The sequence below is a fragment of the Doryrhamphus excisus genome, chromosome 23, assembly GCF_030265055.1.
Source record: "Doryrhamphus excisus isolate RoL2022-K1 chromosome 23, RoL_Dexc_1.0, whole genome shotgun sequence".
In the NCBI taxonomy this organism is placed as follows: Eukaryota; Metazoa; Chordata; class Actinopteri; order Syngnathiformes; family Syngnathidae; genus Doryrhamphus; species Doryrhamphus excisus.
This window is the reverse complement of record NC_080488.1, coordinates 172,519-197,546: the sequence shown is the minus strand read 5'-3', so window position 1 is coordinate 197,546 and position 25,028 is coordinate 172,519. Positions and strand designations below refer to the sequence as shown.

The window sequence follows — 25,028 nt, the reverse complement described above, 5'->3', positions numbered from 1 at the left end:
ATTCCTCTAATGGTGAATGAGCTTTGACCCTTAACCTCGTCCTCTGGTGAAGCACACAAAAACACAGCCATAAAGTCATCGAGGTGCACACCTTCACCCTTTCATGGATTGTATTGGAAGCTACAATGACCAGATTTGCTAAATGCATCATGAAGTCACCACGAGAATGAAACGGCGGGCAGCAGGAGTGTGCAAAGTGCGGCCGCCCGCGGCACAATTCCATCATTAAGGAGGCCATGTTGATACCAGGACGCCTACGAATAACAGACGCTTGTCACCTACAAGACGCAAGGCTGACATTGGGAGGGCGCCATCGCCACACTGGAGCTCCTTTCAGCCTTAGGACGTGATTAAGAACGCCTCAATGACATCATCAGTGCGCCAGTACGCTACACCCCTGACCTCCACAAGTCTGTCAATGAGTTATTAATAGGCACCAATCAGAAACAACACCTTGGGATCAACCATCAAGACCAGCATACCCACCATGTCTGTCCCGTCAAGCCTTCAACAAACTCCCCCGGTGGCTCCACGACCTCCAAGAACACAAAGACAAGATGTCAAAGCCAATGGAAACATTCGTACCTTCACACATTCATCAGGGACGCTCGCTAAAAGACCATCAAGTCTCTCCCCGACCAAAGTCTGGCTTCCCCCAGACCGCCAGCTCCTTAAGACTGCTGAGGTGCCAGCAAGAAATGAATCATTACAATGACTGTAAATATGTTACAGACCCTCCCTGCTCATAAACGTCCAAAAAGCAAATGTCATTGTGTCTGAGCGCCGACAAACACATGACCACATGACAAGAAAAAAACCAATAAAAGATGGCCGCTCGCTAGGAACACACCATGATCGCTTTCGGCCAAATGGCCGCTTTGCTGTGATTGCATTGTGGCCGAGCGAGAACGAGAAGGCCAACCTTCCCTTTCATTTTCCATCTCCAGAAAAAGAAAGGACTCCCTCACAGGGCAAATATTATATTGGATGTTTTCACCTCATATCGGGCCTGTCAAAAATGGCGCGTTAACGTCGGTAACCAATTGAGTTGATGAATGACGGGATACTTTTGGTAATTAACGCATGCACGCTGTGTCAAGCCACGCCTTTATTCTGGGAAGACATCAGCAGCAGCCAACACCACGTGATGTATGTATCTCCATCGAGTCCTCCTCGGACCACACTTCCTCGTTATCACCACACACGGGAGGTGCATTCAGGTGCACTCCGAACATCAATGGGAAAGACTATCTGCAAGGCCTCTAACATGCAATGTCCCTCTGATGGACTCCTTCCTGATCCTATCCATCCTGGTCATCCTCATCTCAACAACACGCGTATGTGTGAGTCCATAAACTATTAAAGCGAGCAGAGTAAAATAAAAGGATTTTCACAAGTGGGCTATTTTTGTAGCGGTAACATTTCCTGTTCATTAGGAGCTGTTAATACATACAATCTTTTTGTTCGTAAAATACAGTCTCAAGAGGAATATTTGACAAATGCAGATGAATTTCATAGATGTTTTTTTTATCATGACTCATTTTCTATACTTGTTACCTGTATGGCTATGATTAAAGAAATAGGAAATACTAAACACTCTAGTAATGTAATATTCCAACTGGGCGTCACACAGAATATACGACTTATTTCCAATGGTAAAATAATATTGTCATATATCACCATTATGAACCAAGTCCCACGACGCCGAGTGACATTCCTGCTGTTTGACCTGCGTGGGCTTCCGTACACGTCGATGCGGTGGCGAAGGTGCGAGTAAGCTAACCATGATCATCATTGAATTATCCTTCCAGTCGGGAAATAAAAGCACCGGGCGTGTGATTCCGTGACTGTTGTGAATAGATGTGAAAAGATGTTAAAGTGACGAGCAAGTTTGTTGGCTCTGCGGTCGTTTGGCCTTTTATCTCGCTAGCCCCGCTTGGCTTCAAAGCTAACGTTAGCTTGGGCTGCTAAGTCTAGCCTTCGGTAGCTGGCGTTGTTTAAGCCCGCAGCGCTCCACCAAACGGCGGTAAGATAACAGCGGCCTTCTCGGTAAACATGATTTGGGACTAGGCGGTCAGCCCGGCAACGTTGTCGAGGTTTAAAACGAGCTAAAGTTGGCTTGCGTCGAGCCGAAGGGATTACGGTATCAGCGGAAGCAAACACGTGGAAAGCGTTGAAGGTACAAAACCGCCTGGCCTTTAGTTTCCCCATTTTGTCTTTCCGCAGAAGATGGCAGACCTGACAACGCTGGAGAGCCTTTTGGAGATGGGCTTTGACCGGAACAGAGCGTGAGTGCCGGCGGCATGGTGGGCGGGTGGAGGCAGTGACGGTGGAAATGGAGACGGCTGTGCTTCGTGTCTTTGCAGGGAAAGAGCCGTGGCCAGCACCGGCAACCAGGGCATCGAACAAGCCATGGACTGGTCAGTTGGACACCAACACATGTTTTGCGTGGCGTAGCATAGGCGAGCTTATTCATTTACATTCAGTCAACTACACCACCAACATAACGCCATGTTAACTACTGACTTGGGGCTACTGGAGATCCCGGCCAATGGCGGCAAGTCACTCATGTGCGATTGGATGATGAAGTATGGTTAGTATGGTTAGTATGGTTACCATGGATACCATGGATACCTGGCATCTGAAGTCTATTCTCTCTGGTCTCAAGCATCTTGATTCCCAGCTGCAGCACACGGCTCCTCCACCAGGGGGCGCCGTCGGCTTGCTTGAAATGTTGACATTGGAAAGCAGAGTCTTCCATGGAAAGGAATTCCTTTTCCCGCCAGTTTAGCTAGCCAACTCTGACAGCATGACATACTTGATTTCACATGTCAATCAAAGCAACCCTGTGTATAGGTCAGCTTGAAGTATATGGCCGTGGCTGACTTTTCACAGCGGTTTTTGTCACTGGGGTAAATGGAAGAGTGAATTGTCCCAACTTCCCAGCAGGGACCACATAGTGGAAAATGAAGGGATGCTGAGCATGCTAACGGATGATAAGGCGTACCGTGTACGTGTATGCTTCGTGATAAAAAGTAGTTCCTCAGCTTTGTGGTACGCGAAAAAGCCTATTTGTATCAAACTGCTCTTTTCCCCTCATTTTATCTTTCTTCAGAAATCAGAAATCTTTTCCTACGTTGGCTTCATTCCCAACCTCATTTTCCATAAAAGCCAACGGTTAGTTTGTCCTATTAGGACTTTCAGTAAAGCTTTTTCTATTCTATTTCAATTCTGGACCATTTGAAGGTTACCTTTCCTCTTTTTCCTCGTTAAAATATAACTTCATTCTTGTAAAATGACAAATGTTTTTTTCATTTTTTCGTTTCGTGGTTGATATGATGACCTAAAAAAACACGAGACCAAGACGGCGTTGTGTTGCTGACCAGGTTAATGGAGCACGAGAACGACCCAGACGTGGATGAGCCGTACAAACCCCCAGCAGAGAGCATCCTGGGGGGCGCGGAGGAGGACCAGCAAGAGCCTTTGCTGGGGGACACGACTGGAGGTAACTGGGGGGGGGGGTTAACGTGACAGCGACTCATGTGCTTTGTTGGCTTTCAGTTGCGAGTGGGGAAGGCGACCAGGTTGGTGATGCCGAGAGTTCCAAGAAGCCCATGACAGAGGAGGAGAAAGTGGAGCAGGTCAAAAGGTCAGAAGCCGGCAGTTTTCACCCGGAAACCTGGTGGCCCCAAGGTGGCCCCAAGGTGGCCCCACGGTGGCCCCACGGTGGCCCCACGGTGGCCCCACGGTGGCCCCACGGTGGCCCCACGGTGGCCCCACGGTGGCCTAACGGATGCACACATGCACGTGTCAGGCTGGAGGAGCTGATGCGGGTGAAGCAGGCGGAGCGGCGGGAGCGGGAGCGGGCCGAGGAGCTGGAGAGGGAGAAGCAGCGGAGGAAGCAGGGCCAAGAGCTGCAGCAGATTCGGCAAAAGATCCAAGACGACGACATGAAGAAGCTGGCCGAGCAGCGGCGGAGAGAGAAGATGGAGGACAAACTGGCCAGGTAAAGTCACCATCGGCCGGGCGAGGAAGCGTCCAAAATCAAAGACGTATTTCTGGCTTCAGGCAACGGGTCAAAGAGAAGATTGCACGAGACAGGGAGGAGCGAGCACAGAAGGTAGCTTCCACGCTTCTTGGTGCAACCGTCTGTTTGTTGTTTTCCAATTTGAAATGGAATTGTGCTTACGTTGGAAGTTTGGAGGCAGCGGGTCGTCCGGCACAAGCACTTCGGTCCCAGCCGGTCCCGTGTCGCCCACTGATCAAGGCCCGCCGCCCACCAAGAAGGAGTATGACGAGTCCCGAATACAGGTGAGAGTGTCCGCTGTCACACGTGCCGGTTTTCCCAGGGAACGTGCGGGGAACGTGCTGACCACGTCCGCCACGCTAACAGGTGCGTCTGCTGGACGGCTCCACCATCACGGCGGTCTTCAAGGCCCAGGAGCCGCTGGCGGCGGTGCGCGTTTACGTGCAGGTGAACGGCAACACGCCTGAGGGTCAGGACTTCACGCTGCTGTCCCCCTACCCTCGTCACGTCTACACGGAACTGGACATGGAAAAGCCCCTCAAGGAGTTGGGTGAGGAATATTCTTTTCAACGCTGGCCACATTTTGGTGTTCAGCTGTTAGATAGATAGATAGATGGATGGATAGATAGATAGATGGATAGATAGATGGATAGATAGATAGACTCCCTTTATTGTCATTGCACAAAAACACAGTAGTGAAATTGCCAACGAAATGTCATTGCCTGGCTCCCATATAACAGACACAAAAGAAGATAAGTAATAATAACAATAATAATAATGTGGAGAATAAATTGTCATGGGCATCTTTTGCACGCCTCCCCAGGTTTGGTGCCTTCAGCTGTGCTGGTCGTTACCAAAAAGTGAAGGCTTGGCTTCAGGAGCCGACCTCGCCGCCTCCACTTCTACCCAACCTGCAACAGACGGCCACCAGGTGCCAACATCTGCTAAAACTGCTGCTCCCATTGGACGCAGTCGCTGGAAAGACGGGGAAGCTGGTTGGCGTCTGATTGGTCAACATTGGAACAAAGTAAACGCTTGTTTATTTCAAAGGGCCTTAATTTAACTTCACAACATCCTGACTTTGTGAGATTCTACTTTGCCAGTTTTTTAATAAGTCTCAATTCATTGACAGTTGACTTGAAATAAAGCTGACTCTGGAGAACCGCAGCCATGTTGTCTTATGTCCCTGGAAGCCAACTGGAGAGCTGTTTGGAGGAACGCTCCCATAGGATGAAAACAGGAACACGCAGCTTTAGCTTACGTCACCATAGCATGCTGGCCTGCAACGTCACATGGGAAATAGTCCTGCTTTACAAAGCTCATGCTTCTCATCTCCATCAACACCGACCCTCATCAGGAAAAGATTCCAGTGGGTTGGAGTTGTCCCCCCGGTTAGCTGGGTGGATAGTAGCCCTGGTTGTAGTTCCAGGTGTGGTAGCCGTAACCGCAGTACTGAGGTTGCTGGGGGAAAAACCAAGAAGCAAAATGAGCACGGAGAAATGAGAGAACTGGCGTCACCTGCTCATACCTGATACCAGCCGCCAAGCACGCCAGAACCGGCCTGGCCGCTCGTGTCCGGCGGAGGCGGCGTGGTGATGGGGACGGGAGGCGTGGCATCTGGAGCTTGTGCAGATCCGTCCGCCACCGAGCCGTCATCGCCTTTGCTCTTCTTCTCTGGCTCTTCATTCCTGGCCATTGGGAGTCAGTGTGTCAAGAACATCCTGGGCCAATCCTGCTTGTCCACACCGTTTGGGTCATGGAGGAACACGGGTGACATGTTGAGGATACAGTCGTCCCTCCAAATACCACGCATGGATTACTGCTCCCTCCTATCACCTTTGCTTTCCAGAAATGAATGAATGTCACCCGTGTTCCTTCAAAAATAACAAAAAGGCATTTTTGTATCAAACGTGGCTGTTTTAGCGTTAGTGCCACCAGTGCTGCTGTGAACATGAAATGTCCTCTTGTGGGACTAACAGGCATATCCTATCTTATCTTATCGTTGGACCCCCCAAGATAAATAAGAACCATGAAAATATCCCATTCCTAAAGAAGGAACCCTACTTTATGGGAATTGACTTATCCCGACGGATTCCACGAGCCACCAAGTGTGATACCAGATTGCTGGATTGCTTCTCCTACCCGTTCTGTGCTTCCCTCTTGGTGGCGCTCAGCTCCGTCAGCAGCTTCTGGTGTTCTTCATAGACGGCCATGACACTGGGAGGAGGACGGGGACAGACCGTCAGAGAAGACCACGGGACAGCGGCACCTGACTGATGCGATGATGACCTTCTGATGGAGCGGCCGTGCTCCTCGGCAAACTGGAGGCCACGCCGTGAGAAGCAGAGCTTGGTGTGCGAGGCGAGCGGAGCCGCCAGAGCTCGCGTCACGCAGCCCTGCACCGCCTCGCCCGAAGACCAGGGCTCGTCCTCCAGCTCCAGCTCCAGCAGGTTGAGGTGCAGCTTGGCATTGCCCTGGGGTGCACCAGAGACAAGATGATGCCATTCCACACTCGTAGGATACAACATGTCAGCGTACAAGGAAAACATCGTAGAAAGCAATTCCGATTCCCGGCTGAGGAATGGGAATAAATGACAGCGGTAGTGTCATCCTCACCGGGCTGATCTCCAGCGCTTCCTGCAAGACGGCGCGAGCTCCGCCGGGGTCGCCGGCCAGCTTGAGCAGCAGCCGAGCCAGCTTGATGGCGTAGAAGGCGTGCAGCGCGGGCTTCTCCTTGGACTGAGCCACGGCCTCCCGCAGCAGAGCTTCCGAGCGCTCCAGCCGGCCCGCCCTCCTCTCCAGGGCGGCCCTGCGCAGGCGGACCACCGCCAGACCCGGCCTGTTCTTCTCCAGAGCCTCCAGCACTCGCCGAGCCTGGGCCACATCACCTAAAGCCAGGAGACCATGAGAGCGGGCGCCCTGCGTAGGCCCACGCATGCGGGTGGCGTGGTCTCCACGCACCGTGCTTCTCCTCGAAGGTGGCTCTCTGCAGGTGGATGTTGGGCGTGGATGGCAGGTGGATCTCGCAGGCTCGCTTGTAGACGGCACGAGCCTCGTCCACGCTGAGCGGCTCCAAGTATTCCACGTACTGAACACACAAAACCGAGTGAGGACGCGGCCGCTGTGTACTGGACCTCTCCGGCTCAAGTACACGGCAGCCGGCGTTTCTACGCAGTAGGGACCGCCTGCTGGCGGTTAGGGTTAGTTCTACTCTTACTTTACTCTACTCTACTCTACTCTTACTTTACTCTACTCTACTCTACTCTTACTTTACTCTACTCTACTCTACTCTTACTTTACTCTACTCTACTCTACTCTACTCTAAGCAGCATTAGAGATGCACTCTATCCTTTTCTCAACGTTTACCATCACTTACCCAGACGCCAACAATAACCTCACGTACTACGTAGCAGAGTATCATGAAATAGCGAGACAAGAGTAGTACTCCCATGAGGATAGAGTATCATGAAATAGCGAGACATGAGTAGTACTCCCATGAGGATAGAGTATCATGAAATAGCGAGACATGAGTAGTACTCCCATGAGGATAGAGTATCATGAAATAGCGAGACATGAGTAGTACTCCCATGAGGATAGAGTATCATGAAATAGCGAGACAAGAGTAGTACTCCCATGAGGATAGAGTATCATGAAATAGCGAGACATGAGTAGTACTCCCATGAGGATAGAGTATCATGAAATAGCGAGACATGAGTAGTACTCCCATGAGGATAGAGTATCATGAAATAGCGAGACATGAGTAGTACTCCCATGAGGATAGAGTATCATGAAATAGCGAGACAAGAGTAGTACTCCCATGAGGATAGAGTATCATGAAATAGCGAGACATGAGTAGTACTCCCATGAGGATAGAGTATCATGAACTAGCGAGACAAGAGTAGTACTCCCATGAGGATAGAGTATCCTGCAATAGTAAGAAGTGAGTACTACCAGGATGTGGTAAGGGTCTTTGGTGTTTTGTCCTTGCGGTGCATCATTTGCTACACCAGCACAGTCAAGGTCTTCCTCGAGAGAAAAAGGGAGCGCTTCCTTTGCTCACCTGCACAGCACGGGTAATCCCACCCCATCGGGGGTTAATTCAAGTTATGGGAGTTATTTTTCATGGAATATTGTATTGACATGACCATTCCAGCCAGCGGCCACTCGGTCTGGACGATACAGGAATGGATGGATGAAATGGAACAACGGCATGAATGGAGTGAGCCCCCGTGTCTCGGACAGTGAAGGCGGGGCTGCTAGCATTCCCAATTGGGTCCTAGCGGTTTTGTCTTGACGGGCCTACGCTAGCATGTCAACATGGCCGTCGTGCACGGCCTGCCTTGGCTTACCCGGGTCCAGAACTCCTCATAGAGCGCGCAGGCTATCAGGCAGCGCTCAAACAGAACCCGAAGTCTGTGGTCGTCTCTGGCGTGTGTAACGTCCGCCGCCGTCTCCTCCGTGTCTGCACGCCAGCACAGGTCTCACATGAGACGCTGGAGACGTGGACTACAGGTCAGCGGTGCTCACCTCTGCTGAGGTCCTGGCCGTCTGCCTTGAGCTGAGCCATCTCCCAGTCCAGGTAGGAGCGCCAGCCTCGCAGCTGGGCGTGATCCAGCGGCCTCACATGGAAGTAAGGACGTTTGATCTGGACGGAGGAATACAAATGGCAGCATATCGTATCGTTAGACAGCATCTGGAACAAATGAAGGTGCAGGCAGAAAAGGAGCTGTGCCGACTCACAGCGTCTTCAAAGTGCCACCTCTTGCGGACCTCATCTTCATTCTCCTGGTAGACTTTGTCCCTGCGAAGCAGCACCTGCTCTCTAATCCTCCGCATCATCTCCTCCTAAGCAAACAAGACCAGCAAGGTGACTCATTCTGAGGACCTCGGCTGGATGGGAAGCACTGAGATGCTCCTCACGGAGTCTGCGCCTTTGGGCGTGGCGAGCTCCTCCTCCCCAGGTGGCCTCTCTTCTTCCTTGTCCTTGGCCTGCTCGGCACGCTCCACTTTCCGGCTCTGATGGCAGAAGGCCCTCAGCTCCTCGTACTCCTCCAGGGACAGCACCTCCCTCGGCTCGTGGCTGCTCAGGTGGGCCTTCAACCTGAGGGAAACGTCACAAACGACGTATGTAGCGCACGGGGGGCGGCGTCGGGGTTGCAGCCACGTCTTACTTGTCATAGTGGGTGTTGTACAACTGAGTGGGAACCTTGAGGACTCTGTCCAGGATGGCTGCAGCCTTCCCCGGGCTTCCTTGCTCCTTCTCCCACTCCACGTAGAGATCCCACAGCCGGTCCGAGTGGAAGTCCAGGCCCGCTGCCGCCACCGCGTCCTCAAACACACTGAAGATGGAAGAACATCAAGGCCCCACCCCCAGGGCAAAGCAGGCACACGTCCATGTACACATGGCATCTGTAAAGCTGAGCTGTTGTAGCAAGAGCTGCTAAGAATGGGGGAAATGGGGGTCCAGTCACTCATGAACGTTTGATGCTTAAATATGAGCCGTGACTCCAAAACTAGACTTCAGCAAATGAGCCTTGATCTTGGCCCAGGTCTGGCATGCTTTGGTTCTTAAAGGGCACCCAGTAAAACCACCACAGCAGGAAAGAGTCTTCCACCTGCGAATCCGCTCGGCCGACTCGGGCAGGTCCATGTCCAGGGTTCCCAGCAGCAGATTGATGTAGTGGATCCACAAGTCCACACTCAGAGGGATGGACCGCAGACCCTGAACGCACACCTGGCACGGAAGACAGCAAGAACAGCCCGTCCAAACCAGCACAAGACTCTCCGGCCCCCCACGGCGGCTTGGATGGCAAGTCTCTTTACCGCCGACGCTTTGTCGTCGTTGCCAGCACGGCGCTCCAAGTCAGCATATTTTTTCCAATAGCCGTAGCAGAGGGGATAGCGGGCGAGGAAGGCCGCCAGGGCTCTCCGTGATGCCGCCAAGTGTCCCTGGGGAGAAAAAAATAACTTGGATGTTCCATCAGACACAATTAGCCTGACAAACGGCTAACGTTCTCCGGCTCTCACCTCCTGCTCGCAGTACTGCAGCAGGTCAGTCCAGCCGGAGAAGTCATGAGGGCTGTCGTGTGCGGCCTTCCACAGATGCTCAAAGTCTGCTGGCATCGCACCCGCCTCGTCCTCTGCAGCTGGAGGAAGACACATGGAAGCACTGTCTGGGTCGCCAGACGTCCCGTCCTCGTCTGGCGTCTCTGGGTCAGGTGGTGCGGGGACCACGGCGCCCTCTGTGGCTGCAGAAAGCAAGGCTTTAAAAACGCACATCCATCCACACTCAAGACTGAAGGACTTGGATCGTTTTCTATTCAAATCAATTCTGGGATGGATGCTGACATGTCGTACTGTGCCAGGAAATGTCCATTCCAGTTGCAGTTGGGGGGGGGGGGGGGGTCATTTTAATGCTAACCTACCAACATGTACAAACTGATAGCATTCAAAATGCAGTTTGCATTACGCTTGTATGCTTTTTCCTGGTTTTAGTTTCAAGTTCAGTCTCTACAGTAAAGGTAAATGAAGAAATACTACAACTTTCTCTAGTATTTCAAATCGAAGGTGCAAAGAAATGGGCATGGGCATGACAGAAAATATGACAGAAAATAAGTGAGAACCACGGACTTAACAACACTCATATATATTGATATATATATCAATCAATATTCAATATCAATATTGATACATAGTAAAAAGAGGAGTAAGTGAATGACTTTAGACAAGTTAACAAGTGACAGTTAAAAGGTGAATGTTGTAATTGCGGGCCGTCGGCTGCCCTTTAGCCATTAGCCTGACGGACGTTCATGTGGAGCCCACGCAAAACGAACCAGCACCCCAAACATTAGTCCGACACGACGCGTGGCAGGACCGTCAATTGGATTTGGCGTTATTCGAAATACCTGAAGGCTCTCCGAGCTCCCCGTTGAGGGTGACTTCGCCTTGAGCCGCCATGATGGCAGATGTAGCTATAACGTCACTGACGAGCGCCGTCATGGCGGCAACTCATGCGTGACGTCACAAACTTGCGTCACCATTGTGGCAGAAGGTTTTCGCTGAACACATAGTAAACGCAAACAGTTAGCACATGCAAAGTGCGATTATATAGTAGATTATATTCAGTAGAATAAAGATAGCTAAGCGCTAAATGTACTCAACTTATTCTGTGAAGTTATAAAAATACAGTCGTCCCTTGTTAAAAGCGGTTCATTGGTTCCAGACCCAAACGGGTTAAATGTTATTCAATGTCAACAGACGGACTTCTTCGTTCTTACAGCACGTGAAACCTGCATGACTTTCCGAATTAAATCCAAAACATTGTTGGAGCTCTGTAGACACAAAATAACACCCCTATGGTCACCTTTACACTGCTATTATTACTTCCATTGCAACTCTCGAGATGACCGCTAGCTAGCGAGCTAAACAGTTAGCATCAAATTAATTTATTAAATGCCAAAACCTTACCACTTCCACACCAGATGGGAGACGTTTTTTCACTCCATCATGGGAACATGCCATGGGTGACTTTAATGCAAGGTAACGGTGACCAGAATGTAACATACTGCTAATATTTCAACGTGTTGACTAACAGACCGGTCTCCCGCCAAACAGCCATCATTGAGTCATTTCTGAAAAAGCGCCACATTGTGGGGGGTTGCGATACTGCAAGGACCAACTGTATTGCAACGCATACCGCCTCACATATTCTAAATGTGGCTTCTTACATTCCACGTCCCTAAAGTGAGAAAGTAGTACTTTACCACTCTACAAGTTTTTTCAAAAATTCATTCATAAAAGATGCTCTTTTGTGGTTCATTATGGCCATGTAGCATTCCGGTCACTGGGCATCAGTACTGATAGGTGGCCGCGACATTATCATAATGCATTGACTTAAACTCCCATTCCACGTGGAAGTGGTACATTTCTGGCTTCTTACTTCTTCCCCGTCCCGTTTGAAACCCAAAAGTTTAGAAGAAATAAGCTGGAGGCTAAAACGGGTTAGCTGGGATGCTTGCTATACTATGCTTTGAAGCGCTTGCAATGATCCAGTAGCCAGTGTGTTGCATCGACAAAAGTACAAAGGTGACTACAGGGTGTCAGTTGATGTCAACGAGTAGCCAGACTTCATACCAGTCCAGTCCCGCCGATATTAAATGTATATTGAAATAAATACAAAGCAGGGGCTCAACTCACTTTTGGTCATCTTTATTTTCACTTGGTCACATCATTTAAAGTACAACTAATTGGCTCCTTCGCTTCTATTTCCACTGGACTGAGCTGAACCCAAAAACATGGCAGCAACATGTATGATCCTAAAAACTAGCAATACAAAAAGTTGAGCCAATTGGACAAAACTCCATCTCCGGGTGATGGACATCATCCAGAAGACAAAAATGGGTATGTATGCCTGTCTGAGCCACTCTGTGCTGGGAAGCCAGAGCAATCTGGAAATGTGGGGATTGAAGATATGGTAACATCTAAACAACGAGTAAGGTAGTCACCTCTCCAGGTGCATTCAAAAGCAGCGTAAAAATGAAATGGATAAAAGAGCTGGCCACTCGGGTCAGTGCTTCTGGAGCCAAAAGCATTCCCAAAGAAGAGCAGGTTTGTGTGCAGCGACTGAGTGACATGAACAATTATTCCCTGACGTGTGACATCATCTGTAAAATGGCAGATGTTAAGTGAAATGGTTAGGAGCAGCACAGCAGAATGATCCTCTGACCTCCGGCAAGCCGACTATTTCCATGATGGGAAGTACCAGAGCGGCCAGCCTGGGAATGAGACCAAGGGCACGGGCAGTGGAGAGATGCCGACCTCACTTAACAGTGTGTGCTTGGATGTGTTGCATTCATGTTCTCAGGTTTCCACAGTGTTGCTTATTTCTCTTCAGTCACTTTGTCCTCCTGCCCCGCCACCGCAGGCCCCACGCTCACTGCAGCGCCACGGTCCAGTCGCTTCCGGCGTTCATGCCAGGCTTGCGGAGGGTCAAGACTGACGTGGTGGCGTTGAAGTCAAAGTCAAGCTGGCTCGTCCGACCATCTGCAAAAGGCCAGATAAGCTGCTTATTCAGGAACGGAGAAGCGTGATTGACGTGGCGGGGAAATGGACTGACCGGCTGTCTTCAGCGTGGCCTTGGTGGGCTTGCTGGTGCCCAATATGAGGATGCGCTCAATAAAGGAGCGGGTGGAGAAGTGGGCATCTGGAGCAAGGTTCCTGTTGGCCATGACAACAGCAAACTATCATCATCATCATCATCAGACAACACACTTGTCCCTCACCGCGTGGCCACGTGTTTACAGCACCAAGATTTCAAAGCAAAAAAGAAGCTCACACAGAGGAGAGGATGTTGTTGGCGAAGGACAGCCTCCTGTGAATGAACTCCTTCTTCTCCTCAAAGCTGAAGGTGTGTCCATCATCAACGTACAGCTCTCCTTCTGCAGCCCTCTGGGATGGACAGGTTGTGGAATTCAACACGGCTGCTTGCCTGACCTGCCAGTGTCTTCTTTGGGACGTGTGACGTACCTGTCGGTTGAGGGCCACGTACAAAGTGTAAGGGTCATGCTCCATGCAGGTGGAAGACCTGCGCACTCGAAGCTTTCTGGGAATAATGGAGCCGCCGCGCTGGAAAACTGGGATCTGATGGGCAGTTAGCAATGTCAGTGTAAGAATGGCTGGGGCCAACGCTGCTCGTGTTCACGTGTGAGTCTTACAGAGCTCATGGTCACAGGAATGTAGAGGTTCTGGGCACCATTGTGTCTCTGGAAGGTGTGGACATCAAACCAGACCTGAGGGGTCACCAAGACTTTAGAACTTGACAACACAACAATGACCAGCTTGCATGTCCTCACCTCGTCTTTCCCAGGCAGATAGGCAGTGACCCCAGTGGCCCCCTCCTCAGTGACGGGGTGCACCAACAAGTCTCCCCCTGCACAAAGCAGCTATCAGGCTGACCTGCAGTCATTCCTCCACTCCAATAAAAACACATGCGCTCGTCCCTCCCCGAGCCCGCCGTGATGCGGTGGTTAGCGTTGCGGACTTTGGAGCGGATGCCTTGGGTTCAAATCTACACTAATAAGCTTCATCAGTATTCATCAGGAAGGGCCTCCGGAATAGAAAGGGCTCAAGCCAAAAATCAAAAACATCCACTGTGGGGCTTCCGTAAAAAAGGAAAAAGCCAAAAGGAACAGTTGTCCCTCGCTACATCGCCAGTCAAACATCACCCCATCACCCTTTTAAGATGAATACATGAGCACTACTTCCTGGTTGAATACCTCACCCCATCACCCTTTTAAGATGAATACATGAGCACTACTTCCTGGTTGAATACCTCACCCCATCACCCTTTTAAGATGAATACATGAGCACTACTTCCTGGTTGAATACCTGACCCCATCACCTTTTTAAGATGAATACATGAGCACTACTTCCTGGTTGAATACCTCACCCCCATCACCCTTTTAAGATGAATACATGAGCACTACTTCCTGGTTGAATACCTGACCCCATCACCCTTTTAAGATGAATACATGAGCACTGCTTCCTGGTTGAATACCTCACCCCATCACCCTTTTAAGATGAAGGTAAAAAGTCCACACTTGACTAGCGTGCTCTCCTTAAGGCGTTTGTGGCCATTTGAAGGATTTTGTGGATCAGGAGCCAACATGATTGCATGGAGGACAATTTAGGCTCAGACCGCTGCAGTGGGGGTGGCAGGGGTGCTGGTCTTTCTCTCCACGGGGGCTGCAGTACATCAGAGGCTGTGCATACCAACCGCGTTGCCAAAAAGCTGATTGCGCCGCCACGAACAAATCTGATACGGGTCACATGACCTGCGGTGGGAACGGAACCAAAGAGGAGGAATCATGGAATCAGGAAGTCTCACCGATCAGATATTGATCCTCCAGAGCGTAAGTAGCAGGATCCTGAGGATACTCCACCCACAGCGGCCTTCAACAAGAACAACAATGTCAGCCACAGCCAAGAGGTCCTTGCATACACGCCGTGTGTCATCAAGGTTATGGAAGCAGATGCAACGAAAGCACAGGAGGCATACGACTTTAAGAGTAAAAGTCCAAGTGAGGAGCCTCACCTCATGACAGGAAGTCCAGTGCGGTAGGCCTGGTAGAACTGCTGGTACCAGTACGGCAGGAGGGTGTAGCGTTGGCGCACGGCTTCACGGATCAGTGCCGTGTTCTCTGGGCCGAAGAGCCAGGGCTCGCGGCGGGGAGTGTCCAGGTGGGCGTGGGCCCTGAAGAAGGGCTGGTAGGCCCCCGTCTGGTACCATCGCACCAGCAGCTCTGAACTCGGAGACTTGAAGAAGCCCCCGACGTCAGCTGCCAGACACGTGTAGAGAGTTTCACACCCAAGAAATATTATACACACACACACACACACACATAATCTATAGAAGAAGTTTTGGCGGCCTAAACGTGGATAAAAACATGAGCTACGGAAATGAAAGCAAGAGAAGAGTCCAAGGAGACACTTACCACCACAGAAAGATATTCCCACCAGGCCCAGACTCAGGCACATGGGGATGGAGATCTTTAGGTGGCCCCACTCAGCGGCATTGTCGCCTGTCCACACAGCCCCTGCAGACGCACAAACACTCGTGGAAAATCCGGCATGGCTTGGAAGAGGGCGGTGCCTGAAGGCCTGAAGGCTCACCGTAGCGCTGGGAGCCAGCAAAGAAGGCCCTGCTCAAGACGAAAGGTCTTTGCACCCCTCCCGATCTCTGGATCAGACCCTCGGATGTGGCCATTTGCTGCACAGAAGCCAAGTCAGAACGGCCTTCAGCCACAGCATCTGCTACGTGCTATCCAAGGGCACCCACCACATAGAAGCCATAAATGTTGTGCAGGTCCCGATGTTCCCAGTCTCCGTGCTTTGCATCCTTGTGCATGGTCACCTCGGGCCCGTTGAACACCGAAGGCTCGTTCATGTCGTTCCACGTGTACAGGTTCTCCATGGAGCCCTGCAGAGGACCCGGCTCAGGAAATGTACATGGAATACCGCCGCACTTCAGCTGACTGCTTGTTAGTTACACGGCTGCCTGGAGGGTGCTAACCTCCCAGCCTGCTGGAAGCGCTAGCTCCGCCCACCACCCCACCCCACACATTTATGCTATTTTCCCCCAAATCAAGTTTCTCTTCAAGAATCTTTGTAAATGCTCCAGTGAAGTCCATTTGGTCAGGAGTCTTCACGTGACCAGTCTGACTGGCTGGACAAAATCCCATTGGCCACAAATGACAACCTTAGAGTTCCACTGGCTTCCTGGGATGAAAGCATTATTCCTCCAATAAGAATTTATTCTTGTAACGTTCCAACTTTTGCTCTCAATATTTTGACATTATTCTTGTAAAAATTACTGTTTGGGATTTTTGATGTTTATAATTTTTTTTACATTTCCAACTGTTTTATCTTTCTTCTTGTACATTTCTTTCTTTCTGACACCAGGAAGACGCGGTCAGCAGTTACTGAGGACGCCATGACAGACACAACTGTTATGACACATGACCTTTCACACTGCATGGAGACATGCCACGGCCGAGGCACGACCGTCTGACAGCGACTGAATAAGTGGGGGCAAAAAGATTGTCTCAATCTGTGTGGAAGTGGTAAGTTCAGTAAGCGTCTTAGACACTCAAAACACCGAAGGTTACAATAAGTAAACTGGAGAGGCTAACTGGACCCAGCAAGTGCTGCACAACAGTGGCACCTATTGGTGTGTTGGCAACAACCGGACTCACCTCATACTGGTCGTAGGCAAACATGCTGGCCCACCAAGCCCTCATGTCTTCTCGTGCAAAGTCTGGATAGCCCACATTACCTCCAAACAAACAAACCAAAATCCCTCAGACGAGCATTCTAACACATACAGCCTTGTGTATGCCATATTTATTTGGTATTTCCTACCAGGCCAACACCAGCCTTCATAGTCGCCGCCTTCCTTTTTCTTGGTGTAGAAGCCTCGAGACTGGATTTCACTGTGGACCTTGTAGTTGCTGTCCACTTTGATGTGGGGGTCCACAATGGCCACCATCTAGTAGACAAAGAGGCCAGAACAACCACAGGCGGTCACACTGTACCCACACAACACATGAACGCAGTACTAGTACAGCAAGGACCTGAAGGCAGCAGCAACCTTCCCGTGTCACTCATACGGCCACTGCCAGCCGCCGTACTCCAAACATCTGTCAACGTGTCTTCTAGCGTAACAATTCCAAGTGGAGGACTTCTGAAAGTAGCCACTTTTGTTTTGCAATAACAGATTGTTGATGGACCACTCAGAGTACACAGTTGTCCCTCGCTAAATACTGGACGCTGAAGTACACCGTCAATGCCAACGTGGGAGGCTCTTATCTAATTTAGGTCTACCATGGCTTTCCATTATGGCTACTATGCTGGGTAATACATATGGGTGCGAGTTCATCACCAGAGGGTTCGAAATCTTAAAAACACTAGTTAGAATCCAAACAGGTTCTCCATGTGCCATCTATCAAAGTATTCCATTTATTCATATTCAATCCTACTTGACAAAGTCATGGTTGGTCTGAAAGCATTACCCTTGCTAAGCTAGCCACACGTGTATACCATCTTTATGCAAGAGGCCGGTGTGGATGCTAAGCTAAGCACACGTGTATACCATCTTTATGCAAGAGGCCGGTGTGGATGCTAAGCTAACCAGACGTGTATACCATCTTTATGCAAGAGGTCAGTGTGGATGCTAAGCTAACCACACGTGTATACCATCTTTATGCAAGAGGTCAGTGTGGATGCTAAGCTAAGCACACGTGTATACCATCTTTATGCAAGAGGTCAGTGTGGATGCTAAGCTAAGCACACGTGTATACCATCTTTATGCAAGAGGTCAGTGTGGATGCTAAGCTAACCACACGTGTATACCATCTTTATGCAAGAGGTCGGTGTGGATGCTAAGCTAAGCACACGTGTATACCATCTTTATGCAAGAGGTCAGTGTGGATGCTAAGCTAAGCACACGTGTATACCATCTTTATGCAAGAGGTCAGTGTGGATGCTAAGCTAAGCACACGTGTATACCATCTTTATGCAAGAGGTCAGTGTGGATGCTAAGCTAAGCACACGTGTATACCATCTTTATGCAAGAGGTCAGTGTGGATGCTAAGCTAAGCACACGTGTATACCATCTTTATGCAAGAGGTCGGTGTGGATGCTAAGCTAAGCACACGTGTATACCAGTGTGGACTGAGAATCAACCCCAACACGGAGAGGTAATGAGACCAGCTTGTCCACCAGATGCAATGGTCTCAAACATCTGTACCTTGCGCTTCTTATCCAGGAGACCCTGAAGCATCTCCTTCGGCGTGGCAAACTTGTTAGCGTCCCAGGTAAAGTAGCGTTTGCCATCCGTGTGCTCTATATCCAGCCAGATGAAGTCGTAGGGAATGTCGTGCTCGTCAAAGCCCGCATCCACTGCCTGCACGTCGTCCTGGTCGTTGTAGTTCCAGCGACACTGGTGGTAGGCCAGAGCAGGCAGAGGGGGGAATGCCTGGGTGCCTGAGAAAGACAACACACATCCTTCATCACAACTACCGTGTCCTGGGAGCAATACTACTGAACTACTGAACTAATGAACATGGCTGAAAAGGACATACCTGTCAGGGAGGCGTACTGTGCAAACACATCTTTGGGTGTGGGGCCGAGCATAATGAAGACATCAATGATGCCGCTTTCAGAGATCCAATGCACATCTGTCTGTGGTGTCTCACTCGAGCCTTGCACATAATCCAGCATTTTCCCAAAGACGGTCTGCAGAGAAGCAAAGCAGCACAAGCGCCTGATCGATACCTGCACACGACATCTTCTGACCACAACCTCAGAGGAGGTTCAAACCTTCCCCGCTGTGTTGGAGCTAATGTCAACCCAAGTCTCTGCAGCGTTGAGCCAAAAGATGCCTGTGGTCCGCTGGGCGTTGTGGGCCAACATCACCGGCACGGAGCCATAAAGTGCCATGGGATTATGCAGCTCATACTGGAACACGTCCAAGTTGTACAGCCGATACGGATCTCCATTTCTGAAAGGTGGTCACACACACAACACATACTTACCCTGTGCAGAAAACATATACACAGCGGGGGGGGGCAAAGTCTGGCCAGGGGGGGTGTGAGAGGAATTAAGTTATCATTTACCAAAATAAAGTTGTAGTATTTGGAACATGTCAAAATAAGAGCACTAACTGTAGAATAGCATTCATTATTGTGAGGAACAAACTCAACAAAACATCATTTTTCGAACATAAGGTGGGGAAGAAGTGAGAAAATGATAGGTGGGAAGAAAGATCTAGAAGAAAAAAGTGTGAAGTTGCTATCGATACGTTCTCTTCAAGTAGCCATGAGGTCTTAGCGTATGCTTGGCAAAGCTGTGGAGCTTGGGTAGCGTATGAACTACTCACTCTGTGGTTTTGAGTCTCAGGGAGTCTGCGTGCTCCGGAATGCCGTAGACATGCTCTACCCCTGGCAATGACAAGTCTAAGCCCACAGCCGATGGCCCTGCAAGAGCAGTCAACACTTCATCCAGGCCACGAGTGGGGTCTTTCCACACTTCTTACTTGGCTTTTCTTGTCGACCTGTGGAACACTAATGCATCTCAACCCCCATACCCATCTGAAAGCGAAGAACTTACCATTAGGTTTGCTGTCTGAAAAGGATTTAAACATTTCTTCCCACATGCCCTCTTCGTCCTTCTCGTACTCCACAGCCTGCATTCAGACCAGTAGATCAATACAGTCACATTCTATTAGTCTCATAGCAAGTATGCGTGCATGACCTCTTCCTCGTTTGCATCCTCAGCCTCTCCATCTGCCTGGCTGCTCCGTGGCACATAGCAAAGAAGGAACATAGCAAAAAGAGAGACTGTCACTTTTGGGGAAAAGTCATCCTGTCTCGTGAGGGGATAGCCGACCTGCGGTGGGAAGAGATTAGTAGGGCGTACCAACACAGGACAACTGCCACCCGAGTCCAAGGCAACTAAAGGCTACGCTAACAGGTTTTACCAAGGGGGGCGCTACCTCCCAACTCAGCTACTTTGTATGCCTGACTACTAGTATGCTAGTCATTAGCGGAATACCTTCCACATGACAAAACTAGCACAGCAACTCTTAACACGTCACCTGGCTTTTGGGACAACTTTTGCTTTGGTTTTGAACGAAATCTATCTATGTTGGTGGAGGACGTGCAGCAGCAAACATGCATGTGTCTTTAGTGAAATCTATGTTGGTGGAGGACGTGCAGCAGCAAACATGCATGTGTCTTTAGTGAAATCTATGTTGGTGCAGGAAGTGCAGCAGCAAACATGCGTGTGTCTTTAGTGAAATCTATGTTGGTGGAGGACGTGCAGCAGCAAACATGCATGTGTCTTTAGTGAAATCTATGTTGGTGGAGGACGTGCAGCAGCAAACATGCGTGTGTCTTTAGTGAAATCTATGTTGGTGGAGGACGTGCAGCAGCAAACATGCATGTGTGTGTCTTTAGTGAAATCTATGTTGGTGGAGGACGTGCAGCAGCAAACATGCGTGTGTGTGTCTTTAGTGAAATCTATGTTGGTGGAGGACGTGCAGCAGCAAACATGCGTGTGTCTTTAGTGAAATCTATGTTGGTGCAGGAAGTGCAGCAGCAAACATGCATGTGTGTGTCTTTAGTGAAATCTATGTTGGTGGAGGACGTGCAGCAGCAAACATGCGTGTATGTGTCTTTAGTGAAATCTATGTTGGTGCAGGAAGTGCAGCAGCCAACATGCATGTGTATGTGTCTTTAGTGAAATCTATGTTGGTGGAGGTGCAGGACGTGCAGCAGCAAACATGCATGTGTATGTGTCTTTCATAAAATCTATGTTGGTGCAGGACGTGCAGCAGCCAACATGCATGTGTCTTTAGTGAAATCTATGTTGGTGGAGGACGTGCAGCAGCAAACATGCATGTGTATGTGTCTTTAGTGAAATCTATGTTGGTGCAGGACGTGCAGCAGCAAACATGCATGTGCAAACAGATGATTTTAAAGCCAATTAGAGAGTCGGAGATGAGTTACCATAAGCATTCTACACTAATTCCTATCTGTCGGTATGTGCTGTGGTGAAGCCCAGCCATGACATGGCGAGCACGAGCGGCAAGTGTCGGGTGGACACTCGTGCAGGTGCAGCTCCAACATGACAGGCCTGCTCGATCGGCGTGTACATAATTCCCTTCTGTTCCAGGACGGAACAACAAATGGTACATTCCAATCCCCATGAAGAGGTTTACTATGAAAACAGAAGACCATCACACGCACCCTCAGCCACACCCAACAAGAGAACCATCAACCACAGCCAAGGAAATACACCTTCCACACCTTCCTTCATGACAGCCCTCAAAACTGAGCATCCTTTCAAACAGGCTGGTTGTGAGTACATCACTATTTACACAATTAGTACAAAGTAAATAATACACACAAATCTTAAGGGTCTTTACCTAGAGAATACACCCTGGACAATATTCCACACACTAGCAAATGTGCCAGTTATAAAATAGGCGAAACTAGAGTGATAAGGAGAAGAGGACACCAGTCAGAGAATTCTCAGATAATATCCAAATCCAGTGAGCTGGGTATGAGTAGTATTTGCATCGTGTAGTATTTGCTAGGCAAACGCGGCGTGTATGTGTGGTCTCTCACGTGTCCTTCCGTATCCGCAAGTGCTCAAAGGCCAGGAGGCCTCGCGAGTTTAGGGACATGAGAACGTCACGTCCCTCCATGATGTCCAATCGGAAGGGCCGGGCACTGACAATGACCCTTTGAGACTCCGCCCCCAGGGAAAGAACCACTCCGTGCTCATCTTGGGACAAGAGAGAGAGGCTGGGGAAGAGGGCGGAAGGGAGAAGGCTCGCATCAAGTCAGGTAGATCCCATTCCCAGCATGCTCTCATCCTGTCCTGACGGATGTGTACAAACACCTGACAGGAATGAACCAATCCAGGCAGACTTACGGCTCTGTAGGCGGCTCTCTGACCAGCACATCTGGGACCTCGAAGCGAGGCTTAAGCGGCTTCAGCTCGTTAATCTTCACCCTGGTTATGTTTCCCTGCAGGCGATAGAGCTCCAGCAGGAGGCGCACCTGAGGGACACACAAGCAGCAACACCTGAATGCAGCCATGCAACCTTCCATGCGGCCATGTTGTCCAAATATTTATGCCAAGTCTGACGTGTCTCACAACAGTGCACCAGACAAACTAAGACCGTTGAAAAGGTGCTGTTAGCACGTGTGTGGCAAACTCATCAGATCACACCATGTACCATGCTGGCCTGGTGACCAGGAGACGATATTTGAACACCATGCTGGCCTGGTGACCAGGAGACGATATGATCACTATTATGTTTATGATGTGATCGCAACATAATCTGATGGCTGTGACAGAGACACAATATGACAAGCACAACAATAAGCGTTGTTTCCATGTGCCAGGATCTTGTTTTTTTTTATTTACCTTGTTCTTGTCATTCTTGAGCTGCAGGGTGAGTCTTGTGTTGGTTAGCTCCATGGTCTCCAGCAGGGCTCGATAGGGAGACTCGCCGGACTTCAACGCTCGGTGACGCCTGGATTCAGGTCAGAAGAAAGGAACGTGACCCAAGGCATCGCCACTGTCACGTGGTTTGATCACAGCGCCACACGCAGGTGTGCCTTGCGTATCCTTTTCACTCAGTGACGCCCCCCGCCCGCCCACCCGGCTGCAACCATCTATGCAACAGTCTGGCCGACGCTTTGATTAAGCCCACCAAAGGAAAAGTCAGGAAGGCTGCCATTAGGGTTGGGCCATATCTGTTACATAGTGGTATCGGGTCTTCCAATGACACGAAAAGGACTTATACCGATATTCATGATGAACCCAAGCAAGCAGAGTCGCGCTCCACGGCGGACTTTGCTACATAAGATGAATGAAATGCTCCCTTGAGCGTGAATGGAAGCTAGCGGGTTAGCTTAGTTTAACATGCAAGCGTTGTTGCCAGCGCAACTCGGGCTGGATGAGCATCTTCACCGCCTCTAATGTAAGAAGCCTTTTATAATGGCCAATGACGACATGCACGTTATGAGTGAAGACAGGAAGCACGGTTATTCTTGTCCCCACCTCCTCGGACAGAACATTCCCAAACCCGAGTGGCCATGTGGCTAGGGTGGAATCGGGAGTGCGAGGATGCAACCGTAATTGTGATGACTGCATTGAACTCACTTGCAGAAGGCACTCTGGTCACAGGTTTTGAAGTTGCCTCGGTCCACAGCCAGGGTCCCAGGGAGACACATGGCGAGCCAGACCAGCAGGACGGGCGCCATCCTACCGACACAAAACAAGATCACGCCAAGCTTTAGGTGGATTTTGGCAGAGCCAGCCATTGGAACATTGACAGACTGTTGCAAACAAACATGGTGTGCATCCTTCGTTGTGAAAATACGTCATGTACATCATCTTTCAGTCTTTCACCACGTGGCTGTTGGACACCATCGACTTTAAGGCCACATTGGAACTACAATAATCGGCCATTTCCAGAATAGAGCGGTCCACGTAGGAGCCTAGGGCGGTCCACGTAGGAGCCTAGGGTGGCACACTGCCCCCTCCACCAAGGCCAAAGGTCACATAAGCCCCCCCTTTCCATAGCTGTCTCAGGCAATGCCTAGAACATAAAGTTACCACTTCCCCCCTAAATTGACCACTTTGTTCTCCTAATATTACGAGTTTTGTCTCGTATATTTGCGCCTTTATTCTATAAATGTCAGGGGTTTTCCCAATATGGCCGTAACACTCGTCGTAGTTGGATAACCATAACACCGGACTTTGTCCTTTAGTATGTGAAATGTGTCCTCGTTCAGAAGCCAACGGGAAATGTACTAGAGGCCACACCATTGCACTACCATATGCATTTCATTTAAATCCAATTAAAAACACACAGGCCAGCATTCAGAGACTCGTTTATATCAGCTCCTTATTTTCTAGCAGTACGAAAGCAGAGACGCTTGAACGCTACTGGTACTACTAAGCCAAGCTACAGCTGGGGCTGACATTAGCTCTTGGTATTTTAGAAAGCCATATTACAACAATAATACAGCTAGAACTTGACCACACAACACCGCAAGGGCTTTTTGGTTTGGGACGAGGGACTTAAACTGATCGAAAGCAGTCTGACCGAATCGCCATTGAAACGCATCCGCTTTGCCGTGCTAACGAGCTAGCATGCTAGCAAGGATGACTGGACGCGCCGATTCCATTCAAGAGGCGAAAGGACTAGCTAGGCTCTCTTTGTGGTAGACGCCCAAACCGTAACTTCACTTTCACCCCATGCGTCCGCAGCAATAATGTGGATCTTCCCATAAAGCCGAAATCGTCACCAACAGATCGACAAACGAATGTCACAATGTTATAGCGGAGTGTGTTAAAAGTCTTACCGATCCGTGAGGGCGGCCATCTTGGTTATAGATCCCATTGACTCCGCCTCTTAAAAGTGTGGGATTTTCAATAACGAACACAATTTCCCAAATTCTTATACAGTCGACTGGGATAATCATTATTAAAAACGTAACCGCCCACTAGCGGTTGTTTAGTTTCATAATGGTGATTACGTGTGTGTGGACTCTCAAGCAGTCATCTCCACGATCAGGTCCCTGAAGTACACACGCAGTTGATGACGGCATCACAACACATTGATGTGCACTGGAGGTGGCATTCGAGGCTTCCTTCAAATTGTACCGAAATACCGGAACACTTTCGCGGCTTTGGCGCGTCATGAAAAGCAACATTAGCAATATCTGGTGGAGGAATGAGTCAAAGCAATTTGTATCAGTAAAAGGAGTGAAGACACAGGTCGCCATTCCAAACGCACCAACAAACTCCCCGGTGCGCCCATTAGAAGCCGGCATGGGTCAATAGCTTGGTGGTTATAATATTCACAAGTTGTACACATGTACTACATGTGTGCACTGAATGGCAGCCACCCATCCGTTTC

At 49.8% G+C, this 25,028-nt stretch overlaps 3 protein-coding genes across 12 annotated transcripts; 1 reads left to right on the top strand and 2 right to left on the bottom strand.

Moving 5' to 3' along the window:
* The first annotated feature begins 1,716 nt into the window (after positions 1 to 1,716).
* Positions 1,717 to 5,198, top strand: ubxn1 (UBX domain protein 1). Of its 3 annotated transcripts, none has more exons than XM_058063190.1 (10): positions 1,717 to 1,767; positions 2,227 to 2,288; positions 2,367 to 2,420; positions 3,387 to 3,505; positions 3,562 to 3,649; positions 3,815 to 4,006; positions 4,069 to 4,120; positions 4,198 to 4,311; positions 4,394 to 4,577; positions 4,851 to 5,198. In XM_058063190.1, exons 2-10 carry the CDS (start codon positions 2,230 to 2,232, stop codon positions 4,889 to 4,891), a joined length of 903 nt encoding a protein of 300 aa, XP_057919173.1. In that variant the 5' UTR covers positions 1,717 to 1,767; positions 2,227 to 2,229; the 3' UTR covers positions 4,892 to 5,198. The 3 variants fall into 3 exon arrangements, with proteins under 3 accessions (XP_057919173.1, XP_057919174.1, XP_057919175.1); XM_058063191.1 differs by having other exon boundaries at positions 1,731 to 1,773; XM_058063192.1 differs by lacking the exon at positions 1,717 to 1,767 and adding an exon at positions 1,811 to 2,026.
* Positions 4,678 to 11,618, bottom strand: si:ch211-114c17.1 (pre-mRNA-processing factor 39). 6 transcript variants are annotated; one of them, XM_058063184.1, is made up of 15 exons: positions 10,933 to 11,075; positions 10,055 to 10,275; positions 9,851 to 9,976; positions 9,643 to 9,761; positions 9,199 to 9,366; positions 8,948 to 9,128; positions 8,768 to 8,872; positions 8,555 to 8,672; positions 8,377 to 8,489; positions 6,989 to 7,115; positions 6,644 to 6,915; positions 6,317 to 6,501; positions 6,170 to 6,244; positions 5,556 to 5,715; positions 4,678 to 5,488 (listed from the first exon to the last, which is right to left on the bottom strand). In XM_058063184.1, the coding sequence occupies exons 1-15, from the start codon at positions 11,024 to 11,026 to the stop codon at positions 5,420 to 5,422; spliced, it is 2,133 nt and encodes a 710-aa protein (XP_057919167.1). In that variant the 5' UTR covers positions 11,027 to 11,075; the 3' UTR covers positions 4,678 to 5,419. The 6 variants fall into 6 exon arrangements, with proteins under 6 accessions (XP_057919167.1, XP_057919168.1, XP_057919166.1 ...); XM_058063185.1 differs by lacking the exon at positions 10,933 to 11,075 and adding an exon at positions 11,495 to 11,618 and having other exon boundaries at positions 6,170 to 6,501; XM_058063183.1 differs by having other exon boundaries at positions 6,170 to 6,501.
* A 606-nt stretch (positions 11,619 to 12,224) lies between these two features.
* On the bottom strand, positions 12,225 to 24,637 carry ganabb (glucosidase II alpha subunit b). Of its 3 annotated transcripts, none has more exons than XM_058063728.1 (25): positions 24,472 to 24,637; positions 23,264 to 23,365; positions 22,523 to 22,631; positions 22,025 to 22,152; positions 21,715 to 21,894; positions 21,513 to 21,578; positions 19,838 to 19,877; positions 19,694 to 19,769; positions 19,464 to 19,560; positions 18,905 to 19,085; positions 18,667 to 18,820; positions 18,333 to 18,568; positions 16,946 to 17,072; positions 16,780 to 16,859; positions 15,864 to 16,004; positions 15,698 to 15,794; positions 15,520 to 15,621; positions 15,120 to 15,363; positions 14,913 to 14,977; positions 13,879 to 13,955; positions 13,741 to 13,815; positions 13,553 to 13,666; positions 13,362 to 13,474; positions 13,143 to 13,243; positions 12,225 to 13,069 (listed from the first exon to the last, which is right to left on the bottom strand). In XM_058063728.1, the coding sequence occupies exons 1-25, from the start codon at positions 24,507 to 24,509 to the stop codon at positions 12,960 to 12,962; spliced, it is 2,853 nt and encodes a 950-aa protein (XP_057919711.1). In that variant the 5' UTR covers positions 24,510 to 24,637; the 3' UTR covers positions 12,225 to 12,959. The 3 variants fall into 3 exon arrangements, with proteins under 3 accessions (XP_057919711.1, XP_057919713.1, XP_057919714.1); XM_058063730.1 differs by lacking the exon at positions 24,472 to 24,637 and adding an exon at positions 24,362 to 24,381; XM_058063731.1 differs by lacking the exon at positions 21,513 to 21,578 and having other exon boundaries at positions 24,472 to 24,634.
* Positions 24,638 to 25,028: the final 391 nt, after the last annotated feature.

What these genes read in the sequence shown, in the direction of transcription:
- ubxn1 (XM_058063190.1), top strand. Translation starts at nt 2,230, where the DNA reads ATGGCAGACCTGACAACGCTGGAGAGCCTTTTGGAGATGGGCTTTGAC. An exon ending in GCTGGGGGACACGACTGGAG is followed by an intron (nt 3,506 to 3,561) that starts GTAACTGGGGGG and finishes GTTGGCTTTCAG; the next exon opens with TTGCGAGTGGGGAAGGCGAC. An exon ending in AAAGTGGAGCAGGTCAAAAG is followed by an intron (nt 3,650 to 3,814) that starts GTCAGAAGCCGG and finishes TGCACGTGTCAG; the next exon opens with GCTGGAGGAGCTGATGCGGG.
- ganabb (XM_058063728.1), bottom strand. Translation starts at nt 24,509, where the DNA reads ATGGGATCTATAACCAAGATGGCCGCCCTCACGGATCG. An exon ending in TCCTGGATAAGAAGCGCAAG is followed by an intron (nt 17,073 to 18,332) that starts GTACAGATGTTT and finishes TTTGTCTACTAG; the next exon opens with ATGGTGGCCATTGTGGACCC. An exon ending in TGAAGGCTGGTGTTGGCCTG is followed by an intron (nt 16,860 to 16,945) that starts GTAGGAAATACC and finishes GTTTGTTTGGAG; the next exon opens with GTAATGTGGGCTATCCAGAC.
- si:ch211-114c17.1 (XM_058063183.1), bottom strand. Translation starts at nt 11,026, where the DNA reads ATGACGGCGCTCGTCAGTGACGTTATAGCTACATCTGCCATCATGGCG. An exon ending in ATGAGGAGTTCTGGACCCGG is followed by an intron (nt 7,116 to 8,376) that starts GTAAGCCAAGGC and finishes TTGTGTGTTCAG; the next exon opens with TACGTGGAATACTTGGAGCC. An exon ending in CACCTTCGAGGAGAAGCACG is followed by an intron (nt 6,916 to 6,988) that starts GTGCGTGGAGAC and finishes TCCTGGCTTTAG; the next exon opens with GTGATGTGGCCCAGGCTCGG.